Raw genomic sequence first — 27,943 nt, 5'->3', positions numbered from 1 at the left:
GTGGCCATGAAATCCCCTGGATTGATGAGACGTAGAATGTCTTGAAGAGAGACTATCCGGAAAGACAGGGAAATGAGATAGGTGTTGAGCTCTCTGAGATCTAAAATGGGGCGCCATTTCTCTAGCGTCTTCCTTACCAGGAAGAACCTGGAATAGAATCCTTCTCCACTTTGGGTGGAGGGGACCAGCTCTATATCACCCTTCAGGAGTATTTGATGAACTCCGAGCCGTATAAGACGCAGATGTTTCGATGGAATGGCAGCAGGGGGCTTGGATGGTGGGATTTGCGTGAATTCGAAAGTATGGCCCTTTCGAATGATGTTTAGCACCCATTGGTCTGCTGTTATCTTGGACCAATTTTGAAGGTATTGTGACACCCTGCCTCCTACTGATGATTTTGCGGAGGTGGGTACAGTAGGAAGAGCCAGGAGGCCGCTATTGTCTCTTGGACGTATCACGCCCTTGGGGAGCCTGCCTCCCTCTGTTATTAGGTCTTGAGAAATTCGAGGCCTGGCCCTGCCTTTGCTGATAAGGTTGGCGGTACTGTTGCGAACCTGAGCCTTATGATGAATACCTTTGCTGCTGATAAGAGCCTCTGTAGGTGGTGCTTTTGACTCTAGAACCTCTAAAAGGAGCTTTACGGTACCGAAGCATACCCAAAGACTTAGCAGTCACAGTATCCTTTTTAATTTCTTGGAGAGTGTCATCGATCAATTTTCCAAATAATGCCTCTCCATCAAAAGGTAGATCCAGGATCTTATTCTGGATTTCGGATCTAAACCAAGTCGCCTTAAGCCATCCCTGGCGACGAAGGACTGCTGCCCCAGGCAAAGAACGAAAAGCCGTCGTGGCAATGTCCATGGCACAGTCTATGATTTCCATTGATGTCGCCTCCGCTTCTTGCAAAACCTTTTTAGCTTCCGTCTTTGACTCTGGAGGAAGTTGATCCAAGTATGGCGAAACATCACACCATAGTTGGAGATCGTATCTGCCCAATATCGCCAAGGCATTTGCTGCCCGCACTAGAAGACTCGCCATCGAAGAGAACCTCTTCCCGGCGTTGTCCAATCTCCTGCCCTCTTTATCTGGAGGAGTTGTCAAAGGAGCTGAGGGGTTACGTGACTTCCTTTGTGCCGCTTGGGAAATTACCGAGTCCGGTCTTGGGTGTCCTGTCAAAGACGCCGGACCATCCTCAGGCGCTTTGTATTTTTTGTCGAGGCGCGGTAGCACAGGGACCACCGCCGCTGGATTCTTTATTGCCTTAAGGCCTTCATCCCAAAGATGCTGGACAATAGGGATAGATCTTGTTGTCTTCTTATAAGGTTCTTTAAAATCATATAAGAAACATTCGGTGGCAATCGAAGGCATTGATAGCTTGAATCTGCCCGCCGCCCTCTCCATTAGTTTATGAAACCCCCCTATATCCGCTGGCGGGTAGTCCACCGGATCCGGAGATGGAAATACTGTGCCTGGGATGACATATTCATCCCATTCTGTACCTTGATCCGTCCTGTCATCAAAATTTTGATCCTCATCCAAGGAATCATCATGGGTGTCCAAAGGTATCGAAGGCTCCTGCCTAACCGGTGTCTGTGGCTGAGATGACACCTGGGCCTGCAATTCGGGAGCAGCCATAGCTGGAGCCTCAGGGACAGTCATGGCTTGCGCAATTGGAACAGTAGCAGGTTGCTAACATCTAGACTTGTAATCTTGCAGCATATTGTGAAGGTCCTGCAAGAAAGATGATGGTACAGACTCCATGTCTTGCCTCGAGTACTGTTGTGGCTGGGCAGAATGATGATGATAACCACATTCCTGGTTGTACTCTCCGTCAGAATCGGTTTCTTGGCATTTAACCAGAAGCTGGGATGGACTGTTTGCATAGCCATATGAGTCCTGATCGGCATCCTCTGATTCATCGTCATCCTCCTCCAAAAGTAGAGCTGGAGGTAAGGGGGTAACTCTCCTAGGAGATGTCAAGTCCGGTGTCATCCTGGTCATAGAAATCGTAATCCTTTTCTCCGTAGATAAAATCGTCGACGATCCCGTCGACACTGGAGCTGATAATACTGCCGTCGGTGGCTTCGTCGACGGAATAGGCGTCGTTGACGAAAGAACACTCGACGACGAGATGGGCGTCGTCGATGCCGTCGACGATGAGACCGTTGACGCTCCTGCCGTCGTCGTCAATGTTGTCGACACCGTCGTCGTCACCACCGCCGACGAACACTTCGTCGTCGACATCCTCGTCTACGTCGCTGTCGTCGTCGACATCTTCATCGACGTCGCTGCCATCGTCGAAATCTTCGTCGTCGATGCTATAACTGCCATTGACGACTCCCTCCTCGTCGACGATCCCGTCGGCGTCGATGGTCCCGTGGACGAGCCCGCCGACGGTAACATTTTGAGCTTAGGCTTCAATTCCTTCGTCGACGGAGTCTTCGTCGACAATTTCTTCATCGTCGACGACGTGGAACTTCTGTCAGATTTTCCAGAAGACTGAGAAGAGGGTTTTTTGAAGGCTGGATCAGTCTTCGTATCCGAAGAAGGCGTAGATGGTCCTACCCTCTCCTTTTCACCATGTAGAGGAGATTCGACTGGACCTTGGCTCTCAGACTCACTGGGGGTCTTTTTTGAGGCCTTAGAAGGATGCTCCACAGAAGGAGAAGGGGAACCCCTACCCCTTTTGACTGACCTTCTAGTTGATGACGCTGATGAAGAGTCCTCACTGTCACTGGAGACTGTGTCTTTTCTGGCCTTCAACTTCTGAAGCCATGTAAGAAGTCTACCCTCACGATCCCGGAGGGTCTTGGTTGAAAAGATGCGGCAGATCTTGCAGTCCGCAGCCTGATGATCAGGATAGAGGCAGTAGATGCAATCTTTATGCTTATCCTCAACAAATAATATTTTCTTGCCACAGGTGGAACATGGCTTGAAAAGGGCCTTCTTCTTTTCCTTATCAGACATCCTGGAAGGGACAGCTAACAATTTTGAAGAGAAAACCTGAAGAAAAACTTCTGAAAGAGTAGAGATCGAGCAGAGCTCAAAGGAGACTCCCTAAGCACAACGTGCCGTAGAAAATCTGAGGCTCTGAGGTTCCTTCAGGAGGGTTCTATGGGGTGAGGCTCTTCTGATTGGCTGATGCCTAAGTTTGGTCTCTTTTACAAAAAGAGGCGGATATGCTACAAAAGGGAATGAGGCATAGAGCTTTTTCTTTTGTACCTACTACTATGTTATTTTGTTACCGAGACTCCCATTCCGACGACGGGGAATGATACAAAAGCATGGGAATCTATGAAAGTTCCAATACTGGGGCAACAATAAATTCATTCCTTTCAGATCTATTATCGACCTTGTTACTCCTGTTCTTTTTACACTGCAAAAAGCATGGAGTACATAACTTTTTCTCTTTGGTCTTTTTCTCTTTCTTCTCTTTCAGGATTTGTACTTCATGAATCATTGGTAGTAGAGATGAACAAAACAATGTTTGTGGAGGTGTTTAATTGATCTCCTTCACATATACCTCTGACACGGTTGTATGTCGGAACCACACAACCATTTACCAACGAATGCGTATTAACAACTCATTTCTTTACCACGTAAGTCATTACGGCTTGCCTTTTGGAAATCGCTGAAGTTTGGAATAGTATCATTTACTATTCCAACTTCAGTCTGCTCTACAGTAGGGAAAGTGTTGGGACTTAAAGTCCAATATCAGTACAGCGATGCTTTCCTCATGCAAGTCAATGTAATGATTTAATGATTTGCCTGGTAAAGGAATGCGTTGTAAAGACACATTCTTAGTTCGGGCCGCATTGTTAAGGCACAGCTTGGTGCGTGCCACAATGTATAGGCTATTTCCCCTCTGACACTACCCCTATTGCTCATTGATCCTGCAGCTTCTTCCAAAGCTCTGCAAACCATAATAGATGACCTCCTACCAGAAGAGAGTATTTTTGGGCATAGTTATGCCTTGGGTGGTTGACAAGGCAAGGTAAATGTTGAAGGTCCAGACTTTTCTGTTGGACCACCCCCCCCTAAATCACTGGTCCAACTATGAAGCTTCTAGAACAGCTAGCCTTCTAAAAATAAGAAAGATGAACAAGTTACTTACCTTCGGTAACGCTTTTTCTGGTAGATACTATATCTGCCTGTGGATTCCTCACTTTGTGAATACCCCTTGCGTCAGCAACATTCGGAAATTCTTTTTTCGTAGCCTCGCGCCGACGTGGACTCCTGACGTCATAGAGACACGACCTCGCTCGCGACTCCGCTGACGTCACCGACGCCTATAATAGGCCCACGCCGGCGTGATGACATCAGTTCCGCCCTTTTTTCCGTGCCATCGAGGCACACGGACGGACCAATGACAGTAGAAATATACAAGTATACATAGTACACAATAATCAAGGCAAAACACACAGTGTTAAGCAAAAGCAGGAAAGCAATAGGAACATTTCCTTGACAACAAAATATATATACATTACATTACAGTAACTCCGGCATAGAAGAGTGGACAACGGGGAGGCGGGTGGGTCAGTGAGGAATCCACAGGCAGATATAGTATCTACCAGAAAAAGCGTTACTGAAGGTAAGTAACTTGTTCTTCTGATAGATACATCTGCCGTGTGGATTCCTCACCTTGTGAATAGAGTCCCACAGCAGTCCCCACTCCGGAGGAGGGTGTCCACTCTTCTAGACCAGGAAATCCTGAAGGACAGAGCGAGCAAACTGACCGTCCCTCCTCACTTCGGAGTCTAAGCAGTAATGCTTCGCGAAAGTGTGGAGGGAAGACCAAGTCGCCGCTCTACAAATATCTTCTACAGGCACACCTCTGGCCAATGCTGAGGTAGAAGACTTAGCTCTAGTAGAATGAGCCCTTATACCCTCTGGTGGTTCCTTACCGGCCAAAGAGTAGCAGATCTTTATGCAGAGGACGATCCATCTCGACAAAGTTCTCTTATGGACCGCTCTTCCTTTCTTGCAGCCAGCAAATCCAACGAAGAGCTGGTCTTCCAAACGAAAGTCCTTGGATCTGTCCAAGTAAAAGGACACCGCCCTCTTAGGGTCCAGACGGTGCAGTCTCTCTTCCTCCTTAGAAGGGTGAGGGGGAGGATAGAAGGAAGGTAAAGTAATGGACTGCCCTAGGTGGAAGGGAGTTACCACCTTAGGCAGAAAAGCAGCCCTGGTCCTCAGAACCATTCGATCAGCATGTATGGACAAGAAAGGGGGCTTGTGACAAAGAGCTTGAAGCTCACTTACCCTCCTTGCCGAGGTTATCGCAACGAGGAAGACTGTTTTAAGGGTAAGAAGCCTCAAGGGACATTTGTGGAGAGGCTCGAAAGGAGCACCCATCAAAAAGGTCAAGACCAGATTCAAGTCCCACTGAGGCACAATAAAAGGGACAGGAGGAAACATATTTATAAGTGCCTTTAAAAACCTTAAAACCACAGGTGACTTAAAAAGAGAAGGCTGGTCAGGCAAACAGAGAAAAGCTGACAGCGCAGAAAGATAACCTTTCACCGTGGCAACAGCAAGACCCTGCTGAGCCAGAGAAAGGGCAAACTGGAGAACGTGAGACAAATGGGCCTTCAAAGGATCGATAGACCTTTCCCCACACCACGAGACAAATTTCGCCCATCTATAAGAATAGATGGACTTAGTGGAGTCACGCCTGGCTGACAAGATGACATCCACAACGTCAGATGGGAGGGAAAAGGAAATCAGGTTGCCCCGCTCAATCTCCAGGCATGAAGGTGCAATGTCTGGAGGTGGGGGTGTAGAACCTGCCCCTCCATCTGAGAGAGGAGGTCTGCCCTGTGAGGGAGACGGAGCGGCGGGTGAGAGGAGAGGTGGAGAAGATCTGTATGCCACACCCTTCTTGGCCAATCCGGGGCGACCAATATGACTTGGGCCCTGTCTTGCCGAATCTTCCTCAGAACCCGAGGAATCAAGGGTATGGGAGGAAACGCGTAAAGGAGTTGACCTCTCCAACTCAACTGAAACGCATCCCCCAAAGCTCCTTGCATCGGATACTGGAGACTGCAGAATGACAGGCAGTGAGCATTCTCGCGAGTGGCGAACAGGTCCACCCGAGGAGTCCCCCACATCTGAAAGATGTCGTGAACCACCCCCGGGTGAAGCCTCCACTCGTGGTCGGCAGAGAACTGCCGACTGAGACTGTCTGCACGAACGTTCAACACCCCGGCCAGATGATTTGCCATCAGACAAATCTGATGGTCCTGAACCCAGGACCAGAGACGCAGAGCCTCTCTGCAGAGACACTGCGACCCCACTCCTCCCTGCTTGTTGATGTACCACATCGCAGTCGTGTTGTCCGTCAGGACTTGGACTGACCGACCGCGAAGGGAAGGAAGGAAGGCCTTGGGTGCAACCTTTCCTCTGGAGACCAAAGACCTTTGACCTCCAGATCCCCCAGATGAGCACCCCACCCGAGAGTGGATACATCCGTTATCACTGAGGCCACTGATGGAGGCAGATGAAAAGGCTTTCCTTGAGACAGATTGCCTTCCACGCCCCACCAAGACAGATCCGCTGCAGCTTCTCTGGAGATCCTCACCGACTCCCTGAGATCTCCGTTGTGTTGATACCACTGCCTGCGGAGGCACCACTGGAGTGCCCTCATGTGCCAGCGTGCATGACTGACCAACAGAATGCAAGAAGCCATCAGACCGAGCAGGCGGAGGACCTTCAGGACTGGAACAACCGCTCCATTGAAGAATAAAGGAATCATCTCCTGTATGTCGCGAATCCCTTGAGGGGGAGGGAATGCACGACATACAGTCGTGTCCAGTACAGCACCTATGAACAGGTTGCGCTGGGAGGGCACCAGGTGAGACTTGGGTACGTTTATCGAAAAACCCAACCTGAACAACAACAGTGTTGTCTCCTGCAGATGATGAAGCACTCTCTCTGACGACTCCGCTTTGATCAGCCAGTCGTCCAGATACGGGAATACAGGAATCCCCGATCTTCTGAGATGCGCCGCCACCACTGCCATCACCTTGGTGAAAACTCGAGGTGCAGTAGTAAGTCCAAACGGAAGGACCGCAAACTGGTAGTGCTGCGACCCCACCGTAAAACGGAGATACCTCCTGTGCGACTTCAGGATCAGAATATGAAAATACGCATCCTGCAAGTCGAGCGACACCATCCAGTCTTCTTCCAGCAGAGCCTGAAGAACCTGAGCAAGGGTGAGCGTCTTGAATTTCTCCTGCTTCAGATAAAAATTCAAGATCCTGAGATCTAGGATTGGACGAAGCCTGCCATCCTTCTTGGGAATCAGGAAATACCGGGAGTAGCATCCCTGACCCCTTTCCTGCTCTGGGACCACCTCTATCGCACCTTTTCTCAATAGAGTTTGGACTTCCTCCTGAAGGAGTAACAGATGTTCCTCTGAGCATTACCCCTGGCAAGGAGGGTAATTGGGAGGGAATTCCCGAAAGGGAAGGGCATACCCATTTTCTACGAGATTGAGAACCCAAAGATCTGATGTAACCGATTCCCAATCTCATAGAAAGTGGGTAAGCCGACCCCCCACTGGGCCTACATGATCCTGAATGGCGGATCTAGGGCTGCTTTTCTGTGGCTGGGGGGTTGGAAGAGGTGGAGGAGGAGGAGGCTTGACGCCCTCGAGGACGTGCCCTCTGCTTTCCTCTGTAAGACCTATATAAGGTATTCTGCTGCTGCTGCTGTTGCTGCTGCTGCTGGCCTTGTCTATACGACCGAAAGGAAGAGCGGCCAAATCCTCTAAATTTCCTAGTCGTTGCGCCCCTGACCTGAAGGCCAAGAGACCTAGCAGTTGCCCTGCTGTCCTTGAATCTTTCCAAGGCCGTGTCTGCTTTCTTTCCAAAAAGCCCCACACCATCGAAGGGCAAATCCAACAATGCAGACTGCACATCAGTTGAAAAATCAGAAGACTTTAACCAGGCTGAACGCCTCGTGGCAACCGCCGTGCCCATGATCCTTGCCACAGAATCCGTAGTATCAAGTCCACTTTGGATGACCTGACGAGCCGCTGCCTGAGAGTCAGACAAAGCTTCTTCAAAGTCTTTTCTACTTTCCTCAGGAACCTTAGGGACCAATGAACGCATAGAGTCCATAAGAGCATGAATGTATCTTCCGATAAGGCAAATGGCGTTAGAAGACTTCAAAGCCATACTGGCCGAAGAAAAAACCTTTTTCGCCACTTGATCCTGCTTCTTGGCCTCTTTGTCGGCAGGTACTTGCGGAAAAGCCCCAACAGACTTTTTAGAGCAAGCGGCCTGAATTACCAAACTCTCAGGGGAAGGATGAGAAGATAAGAAAGCAGGATCCTCAGGAGCCACTCTATACCTCCTTGCCACACTTTTCGAAACTGCAGGAGCAGAAAAGGGCTTCTTCCAAACCTCCATGATGGGATCCTTTAAAGCGTCATTAAATGGTAGCAAAGGTTCCACCGACGAGCTTGGAGAATGGAGGACCTCTGTTAACAAGTTCGACTTAAACTCGACAGAAGGCAAAATCAAACCCAAAAGTCCTGCTGCCTTCTTCATGACAGCATGATAAGGTTGAACATCCCTGGAGGGAGCATCAGATCCTGAAGGCAACGACCACTCTGGAGAAAACTCGAGACCACTAGCATCCGCCAGGTCTTCAAAACAACTCCCCTCCAGCTCACCTTCCTCCACTTCAGAAGATGATTCATCAACGCTCTGTTCATCCAGAAGTCGTTGAGCTTCTCTACGAGATCTCATCTTCACTCGAAGTGCGGTCGAATCCAAAGCCGAATTCGACGGCGCCGGAGTCGACTTCGGAACCGAATCCGAGGGCTTGGAAGGCCGCCCCATAGAATCCAAAGGAGCCGGTGACGCCGGGACCGGAGTCGTCGACTTCGGCCGAGCCGACGTCGACCTCGGTGGAGCTTGGTACTGCCACAACGGAGTCGGAGCCGGCATATACGGCATGAAGGGTGCCGGAGCATATGAGTGTGGAACACCCAAATTGAAAGCCATTGGACCCATGGGACCCGAAGGTGCTCCAGAGGGGTACCACGACCTCGAGAAGACACCATACATCGCGTTTAAAAACGCAGAGGGGTCCTGACCTGGAGCCGGGAATGGTGGATGCTCAGGTCGACCTTGTGGCACGTTCGAATCTGTCTCCTCAACAGGATTCGAAACCTCCTCCTCAACAGGAACCCCAACTGTGTCCTCCGGAGCCGGAGATGGAGCCGGGGACGGATCCGCAACTGGAATCGGAGACTGGACCACCGACTCCGAAGGCGAAGCCTCACCTTCTCGATCCGACACCTGAAGAGGAATCACCTTCGACCTCATCCTCTTGGGAGACTTCGATCTAGAATGATGATGGGAACCATGCCTCCTTTTCTTGTGCTTCTTGTGAGAACCAGAGGTGTGACCGGACGAAGACTTCGAAGCCGACGCCTCCCGAGACCTCGACCTGGATCTCGACCTCGACTTCTTCGAGTGCTTCGATGATCTTTTCACCTTACTCGCCTTAATCCTGGCCACAAGAAGCTTGGATTCTCTTTCACGGAGAGCCTTCGGATTCATCTTTTGACACGATGAACATCCATCGACGTCATGATCCGAACTTAAACACCAGATGCAGTCCTGGTGAGGGTCCGTAACGGACATCATCTTCCCACATTCTCTGCAAGGCTTAAACCCGGTCTTCTTTGTCGACATGACAATAGAACACAAATATCCGAGAATGGAGAATCGAGGAAATAAAGTAACACTGTACTAAGGCTACAGAGTATCCCGAAACCGTTAGCGTCGACGACGCGGAAAAAAGGGAACTGATGTCATCATGCCGGCGTGGGCCTATTATAGGCGTCGGTGACGTCAGCGGAGTCGCGAGCGAGGTCGTGTCTCTATGACGTCAGGAGTCCACGTCGGCGCGAGGCTACGAAAAAAGAATTTCCGAATGTTGCTGACGCAAGGGGTATTCACAAGGTGAGGAATCCACACGGCAGATGTATCTATCAGAACTTGGTTTTTGGGTTTGCTGCTTAAAAACTGTAAAAATGTATTATCCTTATCCAACCTTTTGACCAGGACTTCTAACTCAGGGCCAAATAATTTCTGTACATTGAAAGAGAGGTGTTCTATTTCCAGGTTCCATGGTCTTACCCAATTGTTTCTCCTTCCAGATGTAATTGCACTTTATGAGGAAGCTACCGCACCTAAACTGTCAAAGGTAATATCTGAAAGGAATCACATCGTCAGCTCCATGCTGGTAAGCAAAGTATGTGCTATCTGTTAGCAAAACCTGATATTAAGTCTGAAAGTTTTTTTGTTGCATTGACTACATAAGTACCAGTTCTGAAAGCAAAGTCGGTTGCAGAATAACCCCTCTTCGATGTTCCCTCTTCGTTCTTATCAATTGGCTCAAATGGAGGGGGTTTTTCAGTAGTTAGTAGTGATGACAACTAGTGAACAAGCAACTGGGGGAATTGAGATCTGTAGTTTTCCAATGTAAATCTTTTTTCACTCAATCTGGGAAGTTATATCTTATCTATTTCATACTACGCTTTAAGAACGATATTTGCTGTATCAAGTAAATTCAAAATAGCCAAATTGCTTGGTGCACAGGACCGGAATAGGTCATTAGGGTACATCCATTGTTCTAGAGGCTGAATCTCCAAACATTCTCTGATGTGGGTTATCACTTCAGCCAGCTAGGCACCTTGCACCAGTTTTCCTGTGTTTCTCTGTATCATTAGCTTCCACATTGGGCTGGTCTGCCCCAGCATTCTTTGACAGCTTTTGTAGAGCTGAACATACAGCCTTGGCAATTATTAGATGCAAATCATCAGGAGACAAGTTTACTAGCACCTCCCTTCAGTGTCTGCTCGTTTCCCTGCATCCCTCCATTATGGCAGCAGATCACAAGTAAAGCCTGCTGAGAAAGGCTTTAACTATTACTGCAAACTTTCCAATTTCACTAATTGACTGATTAATTAATTAGACAGTAAAAGCCCCTGTTTGGCAGGAATTAGTTTATAAACCAAGGATTGCAACCCACTGCACATCTTAAATTAACTTAGCATGGTCTCCGAATGGCATGAATGCCGGCCATATTGGCCCGCTTGCTGCTACAGCATTAAAGTGAGCTGCTGGCAGAGCTGTGCTATGTGTTCACACACTGTGGCAGGGCTGAGATTTAAATTTAAAATAAATCCGGCTTATCTAACCTTTGAAGTGGACATAGATGCCTAATTCACCTGCCATGTTCGAGACAGTAAAAAAACAGACCTGACTCCAAAAAGTAGGAACTATTTTGGAGAGGAGACAGGGAAAGTAACATAAAAAAGACTAAATGGTATTCATTTTATTGACTACCTCTTGGGGTGGGATAACCTTCAAGCTGCAAGGACTATGACAGGGAAGGCAGGACGTGAGGAACGGTAATGGCACATATAGGACCATCGCTCTGCACTGTGGTCAAGACAGCATGAGACTGGATCCTGAATATCTTTATGACCCATCGACAAGCACTGTGAGAAACTTGCAATGCCTTCAGCCTAAACTACTGCGCTTTAAATTGTACCTCATAAGGAACTCGCAACCACACCCTGAACTCACTTAGACACATAGAGCCAAGTCAGTTCGCAGTATGTGCTATACACAACTCACATACCGTGCAGCACGAAGTTAAACGTATGAAACGTAAATAGGGACTGTAAAGCTGACTTGGATTACCCTACCACTCACTGTCAAGAAAATAAATAGATCTGAGTATTTGCATGTAAAGTTATGGGCATGAATGTAGGCCGGGTAGGGACTTATTAATGTCAGTGTTTTTGTTATGACTGCTGGTACCGAGCACTTTCAAGACCTGCCTAATCTCAAACCCCAGACCAGGTGCTGAGTTAAGGTTCTCTTGCACTGTAATAATGAGCACCATGACCTTGGTTTTTCAAAATGTCTAACTTTAAAGTTTCTTTAACTATACATTTTGAAAAAATATTTTATTTATATGAAGTCGAGCTGAAGAGTCAAAAGCTGTGGCACACACTCTTTTACAAGAACCATATCGCATGAGACAGAAAAGGAGCCTGAACGTTACCTTGTAAGTTATATACTTATTCATACTGAATTTCTACGTTTTTCTTAACAACAAAAAAAGTTCTATGCACAAAGTAGTGACAGTGTAAATTAGTTTAATATCCCCCTGTAGCAAAGCAGCTGCTCAACCGCTGGATCACACGATCCCTCTGGATTGTGGCTTGAAACTCTACATTAGGAAGCAGAGTCTGTCAGTTCAAGATTTTCTTATCTGGTTGCTCGGATATTTATACATTCCAAGCTGCAATTCAATATTAAGGGAAATTAAGTATTCTACCTTAATTGTGCACGTATATCAATATATTAGATGCAACTTTGCAAGGTTACTGGACGGAGGTCTCAACTGCACTGGCGTTGGGAGCGGGAGGTGGATTGCCACACACATGGGAAGCCTGTTTATTGGGCCTATACAGAAGGACGAAGCTGTCGAGGGTCTCAGCTAGATTCTGGGACCTTGGGCTCATAACTGCAAAAAGACTCCTTACCAAACGCTGGAAAAATGGAGAACCTACGCAGGCCATACACTGGCGCACGTCATTTGATAACTGGGCGAAAGCAGAAAGCGTCGCTTTACAGAGGGAGAAGACTGCAGGCCTTCGCAAATACCCCATAGCCCAGACCTGGGGTGATATCCTGGCCGCCTTCCATCAGGTGTGTATACAGCGAGGCATTACTTAGGCACACATCCTCCATCACTCCCCAGACCCCCGGGATAGGATTGACGCAAGAGACCCGCCCAGATGACACGCCCACGCCCTTCCGACAGCGGCGGATGGCACTTTGTCACGGTCACAGGGTGACAGACACGCGATATTGGATGTTGCTGCATCACTAGAGCTCCTTCGCCTTCCCCCCCTTCCTCTCCCCTCCCTCCCCCCTGACCCCCCTAGGGTTAGCGGCCCGCGCTCACACTGAACTGTTTATGTAACAATTAGAAAAAACACGCACCCCACACGCACACGCAGTTGCCCCTTGCCCTGTTTTGATTAGCATTTTGTTCGATTCTTATTTCTTGAGTTTGGATTAGTCCGAACATTCCCAGATTGGGATGTTGACAGTTGCACCAGAAATTACTCCTCACTGGGCTATATGTAGAGACCGCCGGGGCGCATTGTGTCGCACCGATACTTCAGGATCCTCAGAAGCGAGAGGGTATTATCTGATCGAGAAACAGCTGGCACGATTACATGAACAGGGATATCCCAATAGGATAGCTAAGCCCTGACACTGGAGAGCGCACGCAATGTTCTGCACTGCATAGGTCCTAGTGTATCAATTACTCGAAACATTACATGTTATGGGCGTACAACCAACACTACCTGGCTGGGGATGCGCATATTGGCTAGCATAGCCCTTATCAAGTGCCTGTACTATGTGGTTTCAGTGTGGTATGTTTCACTTAAGTTTATTTAGCTCATGGGACATATGCGTTGCCACTGACTGCAGCACTGACCTATTGTTGTGTACGGATGCCAAAACAAACAATTACCAGATATACATGTCTTATTACATTCTTCAATTACCTAGACCTAAATAACATGTATAACAAGTGGTATATGCACCAGACCGATTACTGTTGTGTTTAATCCTGCTTGCTGCATCCATGCAACTTTGTATCAAACACTGCAAAATGTTACAAATTTTAATAAAAACATTCAAACAAAAAAAAATCAATATATTAGATGCAAAATGAGCTGCTTTGTAAAGGTCATCATTTTGTACTTTGTTATCACATTGATACTGAACATGACTCCTACACATGAAATGAATGAAAACGTCTGAGGGGGGCATACAAAGCAATTGCAATACTACGCAGCACTGCTGCCATATTCTCTGATCTCTCTCCAGTCTCTTCATGTACCTTGACTTATACAGCTCCCTGATCACCCTATCACCGTTGCACCTCTTTCAAGTCAAATTAATCAATAAGGACAGGTTACCAATTTATTTGAATGATTCCTAAGTTGAGTTATGCTCCAATGTACACAAAATAAATAATAAACAAGCAGTCACAGCCATAGGGAGGGAGAGGCAAGTACTGCTCATTTAGTGCCACTTGCTAGCTAGGACTGGAAGCACTGGTGAATCTGGGGAAGGAGGGCCAGTTACTACCCTCTCCGTGTCATTGGTTGGCCAGGATTTGGCCCACACACAGGACTCAGATGTGTCGATGCAGCTAATACAAAAGAAGGAGAGTTATTCAAGAACTCAGTATGCAGAATTAGGAGAAAGCAAGAAGTAGAAAGGTAGTGTTACCTCTAGAGAGCCCTGTTCTGGAGGGGTTCACTGCTGCGCACTTCTTAGGCTGGCTAGCTTCACTATTTGTGCCCCCTTTCGGCTATCCAGGAGTTCAGACCTCAGAGCACCAAGCCCGTCCTCCACCTGCCAGCATCGAAGCCCCGGGCGATGAGAAGGCAAGGTGAGCCACACACAGAGATGAAAAGAAAGAGACATACAAAAAGGGGCGAGAAAATAGGAAACGAAGAATCAGCCAGGACAGCTTAGCTGCTGAGATGACATGGGGTGATAAAGGGGAGGCGCAGCGAGGAGAACGCTCAAACCCACCGCCCACAGAGTATCAAAGGGAGCAACAAAAAACTGCAGAAGGCAGGACAAACAATGAAACCTTGGCCACTTTCCATGTCCCACAAATAAATTATTCAACAAGCCCTTTGGAAAATATATCCCTACAGTGCAGCCTATATTGGTCCTAAAATGGAGAATAATGTCTTCATGCACCACTTTGTTCACAGCATGTGCCAGAACCTCTGTATGTTCAGTGCGGTGGGCACTTTCCTTTCCTGGAAGAACACTGATAGCTGCCTGTGGAACTGCCTCCCTTGGTACCCATGGACAGTGGGAGCCCTATGTGCTACTGTCTGTCTTGGCACTGCCAAGCTGCCAGATACAGCGTATGTGCTCACAGTCTTAATAGCTGCTGATTGCATAATTCCTATGCTTGGTTTTGTCTAGGCTTGTTACAGTACAGCATGCTATCCTTCTGTATGCTTTTGGTGTTCACTTTCTCTGGGGACATTGGTGTCCCATGGCTGTTATCATGGGGAGTGCCTGCTGTGGCAAACTTTACAACCGAAGGATGTGTAATCCATTGCCATGCAAATGTGGCATGATTTTGGTGACCCGTGACGTCATATGTCACTTGGTGACCCCTTGCTGCATTAATATGGACTGTCGAAAGAGAAGATAACCTTCACAACCTTGGTGTCTGGTTTGCCAGTGGTTTGGAGTGAACTAGTACCATCTGTTTTTTATTAACCTGGGTCATGCATGATAGGGCACATACCGGTGCCCCCACATTTGACTGGAGTAGCATTAGCTGCATATGGTTCTGCTGACAGTGATACCACTCTCTGCTGTATTAACATGGACTGCATATGGTACATACATTGACTGCGTATGGTATGTCATATAGTCATACCACCCTAGGCTGCAATAACACCTACCTTGTTACTCCCTGGGCTGTCCCGCTGCAGTACAGCATACTTCATGAATTGTTCGGCTTCAGCCTCCAGCTCGAGTGGCTCCTGCATGGCGCCCTCGATGATCACCTCTTCATTCTCCTGCAAGTCATCGTCCTCTTCATTTCCAGAGGGTGCAATTCTGCGCACAACCTTACGGATTATCTGTGGTCATATGGTGGACAAAAGAGATAAGGACACTAAATGGTAACTAGAACATGGAAGACCACTCCTTTTCCTGCACTGTGAGCAGAGGTTGAGAAATCCAGTGATAAAATAGGAAAACATTCAGGAAGCAATCCATATATTGCACAGCCTCTAGACCATGGGCTGTATGTGCAGTGACTCCCTGGAAAGGAGCACTGAAGGGTAGCACAGCACACATTACTGTACCGTTTTGTGTTGTAATTACATTTTTTTTTCTGATAGAGACTTCTAATCGCAGATTATTCACCTTGTGAATTTCCAAACGCGCCAGACTGGATACAGAGAATTTTGATAGCAATTACCTTGCATGTTGGTAGGAGGCATTGTATGGCTCAGCATCAGTGTACGGAGGTGACGCAGATAAAGTGGCCCAATGTCACATCCAGGGCGGGATGGACCCAATGTGGAGCTGCTGATGACACTTACTGGTGCACAAGGGAATTGCTATAAACACTCTCCGATGCAGTCTGGTGCCTGGGTAAATTCACAAAGTGAGGAATCTGCACTTAAAGTCTCCAGTACAAAAGGGGTTACCAAAAGTAACTTGTCCATTTAGCAGTTACTATCCATGAAGAGGTGTTAAAGTGCTTTATGCTGAGTAACATACTACTTTTACTTTAGTGAGTAAAGTCTTGTTTTCTCAGAAGAAACCTACCCATGGATAACTCTGATCTGTTAGTAGTGGAATCAGAGGGAATTAGTTGCCATAGCTAGCAGTGATGTTGATCATGATTACACAAAAACCAGACCTAAATTGGTAAAAAGTGGAGTGGTGTGGCTCAATGGTTAGAGGCGGCAGACCTGTAAGCAGAGAACGGCCCGGGACCAGGGTTCAATTCCCGACGCGGCAGGGTCTTGGACCAGGTTCAACGGACTCGATAATTCTTGCCTCAGTGCCTACTCTAACCAGCGAACACACTCGGCAACTCTGGGCATTAAGCTTGCCTCATCTCTACAACGGCCCCTCACAGACGCCGGGGATGCCTGGTTTCACCCTGGAGATACCCAGAAAAGGGACCATCTCACAGGGAAAAACAGGACGGGTTCCCCAGTGGTCTACAGCGCCAGGACACTCGGGTAGAGTAACAGTGCGCTTTACAAGTATCCCAAGTAAGTAAGTAAATTGCCCACCAAAGTAAAGGATAAGTTCTGTAAGTTTAGAGTTGTGGGGAGTCAGAAAATTACAATAGCTAAAAACCATTTCTCGTTAGCAAAAGGGGAGGAGGCTCTAGGGCCAAAGAGGAAAAGAATTAGAGTCATTAAACATAAAATCTATGGATATACCATAGAAAGGAAGGTGTTCACAAAGAGAAGTGCAGAGCAGTGCACCCATTTGCTGAAGCTGGGATGTGGAGTGAGGCCTGCAGAAAGGGGGTTATTACGCACACACTTACACATGCACGGTTAGTTATGCAGTGAGAGGCATGCAGAGGGACACAAGCATGCATGTGCAGAAAGAGTGTATGGGGAAAGGCAAGTGTACTGAGCTATTCATGTAAAAGCACACCAAGGGGCTTGCGCAGAGCGAATTGCATGTAGAGAGGCACTGTCAGAGGTTGCAGAAGGAGTCAGTATAGAGAAAAAATATCAGAAGTTATTACATAGTTGGATGGCCACGCAAAGAGTTGTGCATAGAAATGTACAACCTAGTTAGGAAGCAAGAACAGTGCAAATGAAGAGAGACGTGCAGGGTGCACATTGAAGCACACAGACTACGGTATGCAAAGAGACAGACTCACTAATTAAATGGACCATGCTCTAATGCTTCAATATGTTTAAGTAGGGAACAGCCCCAAAAGGAAAGAAGGGCTAGGTCTACTTTGTACCACACGGCAATGTCGATACAGTGACTGATGTGGATACCTGACTGGCAGGAGTCTACAAAGCCATGAATATCCAAGTGACTCTGCAGCTGTTTGGTGGCAATATTCTCCAAGATGTTGCTAGCTAATGATCTGGTATCCCTTTTGTAGTAATGCTGTGATGTTTTTAGTGTAGTGGTTTGTTGCTACTGGTATGTTCGGCAGGTCTCTACAAGCATTCTCTAGAGACCCACACTGCTTTGGCTGTTAGAAATGCACGAGGTGGTCAGTCGCAGTTAAGAGATATTGTTTACTAGGAGTGGACAAGTGCTAAGGGTTGCTTGGCACATGAAGACCCCCAGAAAGATTGCACAGAGCAGGTCCATCAAACCTTTTACATAGTTACCTCCTATTTGCAGAGTCCTGAGTGGGCGATAGAAACCGTAACTCTGTTGGCACATTTGTTGTGCTTTGTATTGTGCTACTATTTGCCTTCCTTTAGTGAGTTTCCAATTGATTTCTTTTGAGACTTGTCTCTTATACAGCATAATCAACCAGTGAAACATTTCTTTAGGATTTGTGGGTCGGAGGAGTTGTTTAACATTCAAGAAAATCCCAAATGCCCAAATCTGAAGAAACAAAACTGGATTTCTGTGAAGAATAACCCTGGGCGTAGTTCGCGTAGTAGCGCTACGCGTAGCTACGCGAAGTGTACTTCGCACTACGCAAGCTACGCACACTGATTAGTGCACTGTGCAAAATGCTGTTCGCACTGATTGCACAGTGCCGGATGCTTGTCCGCACTGTGCAATCATTGCAAACCGCATCTTGCACAGTGCAAGCGGTCGTTTTCTGCCGCTCGAGTAGATTTGTACTCAAGCGGCAGCTTTCTCAACGCGGACTGGTAGTTTCTCATCGCGAGCTGTCGCGAGCATACACGACCACTCGCAATGAGAAACCTGACCTCCCCGCATTGAGAATCTCGCCGGGAGATTAATTTTCCATGCACGCGATTGGTAACTTGATGTTGCTGATCGCGAACGAGGAACGAGGAAAAAGTCTCTCCAGGATGTTATTTTGCTCGTTTGCGGTCGCCAACTTGACGTTGGGGGCCGCGAGCAAGCAAAAAATGCCCGCTACGCTACACGTTTTTGCACTGTGCTACGTGCAATTCGCGTAGTGTGTAGTTGCGCAAACTACACAAGCGTAGTGTAGTCCTAAGCCCAGGGTTAGTGAAGAACAGGTTTTCCCTCCTATCTCATAGGAGGGGTGGAAACCGGCAGTGTTTTTGAGTGTCTTTTTATTAATTTCCCCAGATCACCTTTTCTGGCATGGGTCACGGCTAACGGCAAACTGGTCTTTCAGGAAGGAATGCTCAACTTCCTAATGATTCCAGGGCCTTTTATCTGGTAGCTGAAGTAAGAAAGGAAGAAGTGCCTACTAACTATTGTTTCCTCGTTCATCCCCATTCAGGATCTCCATCTACTTGACCCCAAGAGCAACCTTTCCTGCCTTTGGGGGGAGAGGTGTATTACAAGGAAAGGGTATCATGTGGAGCTTAGTAGACAAATACCTTTGCTTAGCTAACAACCATGGGTACTCAAATGAGGGCCACAGTGGAGGCAGTGCAGTATTATGTTAATCTGGCCCAACATTCAAACTCTGAATAAGCATATAAATCAGCTCAAACCCATCCTATAATGTGGGTTAGAAAGTGATCTATTTTTGCTATACACACTCCTCAGATACTGGGTGTACCAGTGATGAAGCTGCAAGAGACTGGCACAAGAAGGTTGCTAGCTTTCTCATCTATAGTCGTATGTTTCCTAACCTCTGATGTTAAACTGATGACTGGCACACGTGAAAGCTGGAGCCGAGAGTGTGAATCCTCAGCTCTGATGTTTCACAGATTGTTTTGTTGTCTGAGGCTCATGGAGGCCTTAGCCAGGTGTGTGACTCCTCAGCTCTGATGTTCCACAGGGTAGTGTGTTGTGAGCCTGGCGAATGATTCCTCAGCTCTGAAATTCACAGAGCTGTGTTTTATTTGTTTCAGGCACATGGAGGCTGGAGCCAGGGGCATGACTCAACTGTGATGTTAAATTGAGCAGTGCTTAATGCTTTGTTTGTTTGAGGCTCATGAAGGCTGGAGCTCGGCCAGGGGGCACTGGGACAGATGTTATTTATTCTTCCCATAGTCTAATGCATGAGCAGGGAGGGTGATCTCAGCTGAGCACCATGGCCTATAACCAATACTGAGATGAGACACTGTGGCAATGAGTGACTTGGCAAATATTAACAACCAGAATGACCAGAAGACGTGCAGTGTATCCCTCCAGGCCACTGCATCTTTACCTGATATGCAAAGTTTTTGATTGTACACACGCAGTGGAGCACACCCCGAATAGTTACCATAGTGGGACTCCAGGCAATTCAGGCTCTAGATCCTGGTAGCAAGGGAGAAACCCATCACCATTTTCTTTGATTAGTGACACTAGCTTAGTTGGCTCCTTGTTGGTGACAGATTGTTTGCATTGGTTTACCTATTTGAAACAAAAAATAGGGCCCTCAAGATCCACCAGGATAAATGTGTGATGAGTTACTGAATGTGGAAATAAGGTCTCTAAGGTCTTTTTTGATGCTGATAGGGTTAGACAACTTTTGAACTCCCTAACAAAATTATGTATATGATGTTATAAGCCATACATATGTATTGTTATTTGATTTGCCTTTTCACAAGGAGTTAATAGGTAAGTTTATTGAATGGCAAGCATGTCTACAATCAGATCCTTATTAGGCTAGTAACTGTTTGCAAGGGTGGGTCTAATAGGGGGCTCTGTCTCCCCTAGCTTGTGAATGAACGTGCAATGTATTGTACTGAGGAAACATACTTTTTTCGGCTTTCTCAAGCATGTTTTAGCTAAAAAGGAAATGCTTACAGTTCCAGGGAGAGGGGGTGGGGAGCTGGTGAGGAGTGAAGACCAAATCAACAAAAGGAGAGGTAGGGAGAATGTAGATGCACTCTTAGTCCCCAGTTGTATTGTTCAACAAAAAAAGAGTGTCCAAAATCAAATGTATTATGACAAAGGAGCAAGAAAAAGGAAAGAAAATACAGAACCCCATTCAGGTTTGTATAGAAGGCCCTCACTCACCAACCTGGTTGGTGACATGCTTCATCATCGGGCCCCACTGGAGAGGCCGAATGCCTCTCCAGTGTGCTTCAACGCCAGGTTAACTGCGGAGCGGGTTTTTGTGAATAGATGTGAAGTGAGTGATATTTACTGGTAGTGATGGTTAAAAATGTCTAAAATTGTATCAAAAAAAGTATTTAATGTTTGATCAATTGGACATATTAAAACCAAAGTGTGGGAAAATAGGCCAAATAAATTGTTTGGTTATTTCCAATAGTTAATCAGTAGGTCAACATGTTTCTGCCTTGAAACGGTGTGAATTTACAAGGCATTCGTCAGGACCATGTGTGGCTTAAATCCGGCGGTATGGGCTCGCTAAGGCCCACCCTACCTAGGGACGTGAAAGTTAAAATAGTGTCAAAAAAGTGCATAAAGCAGGAAAAAATTCCTCCTGTGGTACTCTCAATTTGAGGGACCTCAAAAATTTGTGTGATGCACTTGAATGGTGAGATCGGCACACCGCCCTCAATGTCCTCTTCTAGTTTCTGAACAATAATAAAGATCGGTCAGTCGTGATCAATTCAAACTCAAGTTGTGTTGGGCTAGTGGGTACAGTTAATGGTGAATCGTTGTGTGTATGACATTTCGCTCAGCAGTTCCACAAAGCAGTGACCAGGTCATCTCATTACATCACACAGTTAAGAGAACAAAATCACATAGATTACGTATAGCCACACCATTGGGACTGCTCAATTGACCAGGCTCTGAAGAGAGGCCCTAGTATTTTTCTGTGGGATGAGTGAGAATACGGTCAGAGAGTTCAGCATGCGTCTACAAAATAATTAAACATTCCAGATTTTCAGGATGACCACATTGTAAATGAATTCTTCGGGATCCGGTTTCGAGGGCTGAAGCAGGTTTCTAGTGGGTGCCTGGCATCGAGGGCGGTGTGCCGATTACACCACCACCCCCCTCCCGAGATCCATGGTGTACTTTCTTCTCACCATTCAAGTGCATCACACTAATTTTTGAGGTCCCTCAAATTGAGAGTACCACAGGAGGAATTTTTTCCTTCTTTATGCACTTTTTTGACACTATTTTAACTTTCACGTCCCTAGGTAGGGTGGGCCTTAGCGTCCACACATGGTCCTGACGAATGCCTGGTAAATTCACATTGTTTCAAGGCAGAAACATGTTGACCTACTGATTAACTATTGGAAATAACCAAACAATTTATTTGGCCTATTTTCCCACACTTAGTTTTTAATATGTCCAATTGATCAAACATTAAATTCATTTTTTTGATACAATTTTAGACATTTTTAACCATCACTACCAGTAAATATTACTCACTTCACATCTATTCACAAAAACCCGCTCCGCAGTAAACCTGGCGTTGAAGCACACTGGAGAGGCATTCAGCCTCTCTAGTGGGGCCCGATGATGAAGCATGTCACCAACCAGGTTGGTGAGTGAGGGCCTTCTATACAAACCTGAATGGGGTTCTGTATTTTCTTTCCTTTTTCTTGCTCCTTTGTCATAATACATTTGATTTTAGACACTCTTTTTTTGTTGACAAGAGGAGTGAAGACCGTCACACTACTCCTCCACCTCCCCCACCTCCTCAAATGTTGTTCTAGGAGAGTCAGATCATAGAGATTTGTTAAAGATATCCCCACAAAATCAATTTACACCAATGAATATGGATGGAATTCATTTACAATGTGGTCATCCTGAAAATCTGGAATGTTTAATTATTTTGTAGACACATGCTGAACTCTCTGACCGTATTCTCACTCTTCCCACAGAAAAATACTAGGGCCTCTCTTCAGAGTCTGGTCAATTGAGCAGTCCCAATGGTGTGGCTATACGTAATCCATGTGATTTTGTTCTATAACTGTGTGATGTAATGAGATGACCTGGTCACTGCTTTGTGGAACTGCTGAGCGAAATGTCATACACACAACGATTCACCATTAACTGTACCCACTAGCCCAACACAACTTGAGTTTGAATTGATCACGACTGACCGATCTTTATTATTGTTCAGAAACTAGAAGAGGACATCATTTTACTAGAAGTTAATTTAATATACAATTTATTGCTGGGAAGGAGTGAGGCTGAGCCGGAGTGCATTTACCATCTGAACTTTGCCTAGACAACATAACATACTCTAGGACAATTATATGGTGCAGTGGGCCTACCAAGTAATACCAAAAAAGGGTTCCACTATCTAGGAATGCAAGTTGCAATATATAGCAGTCAGAGTTGCAAACTTAGTATTGTCCCCATGATGATTGGGCTCAAAAGGGATCTCTCACGCTGGGCCCCATTGCCATTATCAATATTGGGAAGGGTTACTCTTATAAAAATGGCGAAGCTTTCCAAAATCTTACATGTCCTCCAGAACTTTCCACAAAAAAATCTGTCGATTTTAACCCCTTCGACGCTCATGACGAGCTGGGCTCGTCATGAGGTAGCCTCCTGCTACGCTCATGACAAGCCCAGCTCGTCATGAATAATGGGTTTTTGTAAAGAAGAGCACAGGAGGGGAATTTCGCTAGCGCTCATGTGGTTAAAAAAAACAATTGGCATCCTTTATGTGGGCATTTCTATAAGGAAACAGGGTACCACAAGTCTCTGTTGCCAAATGGTAGTCCACGTTTGCTGGAGGCCTTAAAAAGGTGGATTTCACCTCATATTATAGAGCTACACATTTAGGGCATCATTAGGATGGCGGGCGGCATCCTGATGGAAAACGGGACAGCCCGCCATATGTGCAGTGGTCCCGCGGGGGAGATTATGATGCGCCCGCCACACTGGCAGGCGCATACCGCATTTTCAACATTGCAGCGGGTGGTGCTTTCCGCAACACCAGCCACAATAGAGAAAATGCATGTTGTGCATTTTCATGCACAAAGTGGCAGGCACCGTGTGGTGCCTGCCACATTGTGCGTGCAAATGCAGGGGGGTGCCATAGGTACCCCACATGTGCACACCCTATCCCCCGAACTTCCTGGGGGCCTTCAACGGGCCCCCAATTGAGAATTCCGTATGCCTTTCCATGGCGGGCCGCCACGGAATGGCTGCTCTCCGCCTGCATGGTAAACCCTGCATGATAAACCCTTTTCCGCCAGGTCGACTCGTCAACAGGGCGGAAAAGTGGCAGACGGTCTTCCAGTCCGCCGTGGTACCCCCCGCCATACTGACATGGCGGGGGTAACTGGCATGCGGGCGGTGTTGTATGGCAGGCAGATCGCCACCGCCGTTTGGGCCGTGGCGATCCGCCCGCCATACCAATGGACCCCTTAGTGTATTGATATTAAGCCCTAGTAACACCTCAGCTAAAACAACGTAGTTGTGGAAAATGGGGCACCAGCCCCTACAAGAATACATATATGGAAGATGACTGATGGCTCATATTCTTGCAACCACAAAGGTGATGGATACTATAGGTTTATGGAAGGACAGTTTCCAGATGACTGGAATGGGAAGTTGACGGGCCTAACTCCCCCAGGGTTAAGACAATACTCCCTCAGGTAAGGAACCTGAAAGGGATACAGAAATGGGACAGTGTCTGGATGGGTATGCCCGCTGCATTGTACATAGGCATATGCACTTGCCCCTAGTGCCTGACTGCATGTAAAGTTGATATCCTGGCTTTTTATTTTGGCCCTGGAGTCACACTAACCTAGGGTGTCTGCAGAGGCCTAGCCCTGTGCATGACAATGTGCGGTACAGGACCTCTCTTGTGACCAGGAGGGACGCAACAAGGGGGTCCTTATCTTAAGTAATGTAGTAGAGTCCCTGCCCTAGGTACATAATGTAAAGCATTGGTGGCTGTGTAACATGTTTTGTAAATTTATAAAGTGACTAAACCTTTTTTCTGTGTCAAAAAGGGCATGGCCTACTGAACTATCTACTAGGAAGTTAGGCTGTTATGTGAAACCCAGAATTTTGCACTGACATTATGGGGCATATTTACAAGGAGATATCGCCACAAGAACATCACTCTTAGTGACGTTGATATCGCCTCCAGGACATCTCTTTTAGTGACATTCTGGTGGGGATATCCTCTTCTCCTTATTTACAAGGCAGTGGTAAGACAATTAACGTGGCTTAACGCCGCCTTGTAAATAAGGCCCCTTTTAACGCTTCACTTAGCGTGAAAGGAGCATGCAATGGGTATTGCAGGGGGAGTTCTGCCGCATTACCCGTTACTTTTTTATGCTGCCCCATATTTACAAGGATGAGGCAGTGCTAAAAACTAAGGCCAGGTAAAACCTGTTCTTAGGATGGTGAAGCGAGAAGAAATTATTAATTTCTCCTCGTATTTTGCTCTTTTTATGTGTGTCGCATCCTACATAGAAACAGCAAATTGCCTTAAAAGATTGTTTATGTGCAGGAGAATATGTGATGTTACAACGCGTGGTGTTACCACGCGGTAGGTAACAACGCGGTCGTTACATCATACGCGTTGTTACCATGCATGGCATTACATCGCAAGTCGTTTCAACGACTTGGGCTAGATGGCGCGCTTGACTTAGGAATAGTATAAATTACTATTCCTACTCCAGTTAGCGCAAAAGCAGGGAAGGTGTTGGATTTAAAATCCAACACATTCCCTGGTGTTGCATGTCACCTAGCGCAAGTCGTTGAAGCGACTTGCATTGTAATGCCATGCGTGGTAACAACGCGGACGATGTAACGTCCTTGTGGTATTACCAGCATTGTAAACGCTGTCTCCTATGCAGGATTGTGTCCTTTTCCACACATAAACAATCGCCCTAGCAGCGCAGGCACCCTTGCAACATGGCGCAATGGTGCCTTCGCTAGCACTGGGCCGCTTTTCTAGCTCCAGCGCTAGGGGAAATACAGGAGTGTGCCATATTTTTGTAAATACGTTGCATCCCTGAGTTTGAAAAAGGATGGAGCATACCATTACCTATTTTTGAGTAACACCACGCTCCGACATTTTATTCTAAATATCCCTCTATGTTGAAAGTCTGCTTGTGTGAGTGTGCATTGCGTATGAAGCACATGAATGGTAATGGACTCTGTTGTATGAGTTTAAGTTCTAGGGCCAGAGGTATAATTTTTGTATGCCGTGGGTTACCATTGCACAAGATGGAGGGTTAGGATAGCTTCACAAGACAGTGGAAGTGTATTGCCTGCATTCACGTGGCTGGAAAACGGCGACTCAGATACTGAAGTGAGGAGTATGGAGAAAGGGATACCGTTAAATATTCAATGGGAGTCTTGTTAGCAAAAGGCTGCTGACTAGTTCTTTCAGAGCACTGCTATTTGGTAGATGGTGAGGGTGGGACTGAAGTACCTGCTGCACAAGGTGAAGAAGTATCAAGACAGGGCCTGCCTTTTTGGCTATCTTATTACTGTATGGTTCAAGTTCAAGTATTTATAGAGCGCACTACTCACCCAGAGGGTCTCAAGGCGCTTGGGGAGGGGGCTCATTATTTGTCGAATAGCCAGGTTTTAAGTTCTTTTCTGAATGAGATGTGGTTTTGAGTAAGGCGGAGGTGAGAGGGGAGTGAGTTCCAGGTCTTGGCAGCCAGGAAGGAGAAGGATCTGCCCCCCATGGTGGATTTTCGGATGAGTGGGACTGTGGCGAGGGCTTGATTGGACGATCTTAGTTGGCGGGTGGGTTTGTAGAAGGATAGTCGGGTGTTGAGGCATTCGGGCCCTAGGTTGTAGAGGGCCTTGTGTGCGTGGGTGAGAAGACGGAACGTAATTCTTTTGTTGACGGGAAGCCAGTGGAGGGCCTTTAGGTGTCCGGTGATGCGATCTCGGCGAGGGATGTCCAATATGAGTCTCGCTGATGAGTTTTGGATGCGTTGGAGTTTTTTCTGTAATTTTGCTGTGATTCCGGCGTATAGAGTGTTACCATAATCCAGCCGACTCGTGACCAGTGCGTGAGTCACAGTCTTTCTTGTTTCGAGGGGGATCCAGCGGAAGATCTTTTTGAGGATGCGAAGAACGTTGAAGCAGGAGGATGAGACGGCGTTGACTTGTCTGGACATCGAGAGAGAGGAGTCTAGGATGAAGCCAAGGTTACGTGCGTGGTCTGTGGGAGTGGGTGCTGTGCCCAGCGCGGAAGGCCACCAAGAGTCGTCCCAGGCAGATGGTGAGGATCCTAGGATGAGCACTTCAGTTTTGTCTGAGTTGAGTTTTAGGCGGCTTTGTTTCATCCATTCGGCTACTTCTTTCATGCCTTCGTGAAGATTGGTTTTGGCGGTGTTCGGGTCTTTGGTGAGGGAAAGGATTAATTGGGTGTCGTCGGCGTAAGAGATGATGTTGAGGTTGTGTTGGCGTGCGATGGATGCGAGTGGGCTCATGTAAACGTTGAAGAGGGTGGGACTGAGTGATGACCCTTGTGGTACTCCGCATATGACTTCTGTGGCTTCTGAGTTGAATGGGGGAAGTCGGACTCTTTGAGTTCTCCCGGCGAGGAACGAGATGATCCAGTCCAAGGCTTTTCCTTGTATGCCGATGTTGCTGAGGCGTTGTATAAGGGTGCTGTGGCAGACCGTGTCGAAAGCGGCGGAAAGGTCGAGTAGAACGAGGGCCGCAGTTTCTCCGTTATCCAGTAGTGTTCGGATGTCGTCTGTCGCTGCAATGAGGGCTGTTTCGGTGCTGTGTTTGGCTCGAAATCCGGATTGAGATGGATCGAGGGAGTTGTTAGATTCAAGGAAGGCGGCGAGCTGGCTGTTGACGGCTTTCTCAATGACTTTGGCGGGGAAAGGGAGGAGGGATATGGGTCGGTAGTTTTTAAGTTCGGAGGGGTCTGCTGTGGTTTTCTTCAAGAGGGCGCTGAGTTCGGCGTGTTTCCAGCTTTCTGGAAAGGTGGCAGAGTTGAACGAGCAGTTGATGACATCACGAAGATGGGGTGCGATGATGGAGTCAACTTTGTTGAAGATGTGGTGGGGGCAGGGGTCGGTTGGCGAGCCAGAATGGATTGAGTTCATTAGGCGGATGGTGTCTTCAGTGGTTATTGTGTTCCAGGCGCTAAGGTAGTTAGTTGGCGGAGTGGTATCTGAGGGGTGTGGGGAGGGTTGATCGCTGGGAGTGATCTTGAAGCTGTTGTGGATGTCGGCGATTTTGTTGTAGAAGAAGGAGGATAGCGCGTCGCAGAGGTCTTGGGAGGGGGTGATGTCGTTGGATGCTGCGGTGGGGTTGGTGAATTCTTTGACGATGTTGAAAAGTTCCTTGCTGTT

The 27,943-nt window shown here is 47.1% G+C and overlaps 1 protein-coding gene across 4 annotated transcripts in view; it reads right to left on the bottom strand.

The window, feature by feature from the left end:
* Window positions 1–27,943, bottom strand: part of ANK1 (ankyrin 1) — a 1,318,767-nt gene that overhangs the window by 70,247 nt on the left and 1,220,577 nt on the right. For 3 of the 4 annotated variants that reach the window (XM_078666236.1, XM_078666234.1, XM_078666237.1), the window contains 2 exons: window positions 15,560–15,739; window positions 14,352–14,477 (listed from right to left, as the gene is read on the bottom strand). In XM_078666236.1, the coding sequence (XP_078522362.1) occupies window positions 14,379–14,477; window positions 15,560–15,739 (279 nt within the window). In that variant the 3' untranslated portion in view covers window positions 14,352–14,378. The remainder of the gene's footprint in view (window positions 1–14,351; window positions 14,478–15,559; window positions 15,740–27,943) is intronic. The other variant, XM_078666235.1, reaches the window with a different exon arrangement.

The sequence above is a fragment of the Lissotriton helveticus genome, chromosome 11 (assembly GCF_964261635.1).
Source record: "Lissotriton helveticus chromosome 11, aLisHel1.1, whole genome shotgun sequence".
NCBI classification, from domain to species: domain Eukaryota; kingdom Metazoa; phylum Chordata; class Amphibia; order Caudata; family Salamandridae; genus Lissotriton; species Lissotriton helveticus.
Note: the sequence above shows the minus strand (reverse complement) of the source record. Positions and strands in the feature narration are given on the sequence as shown.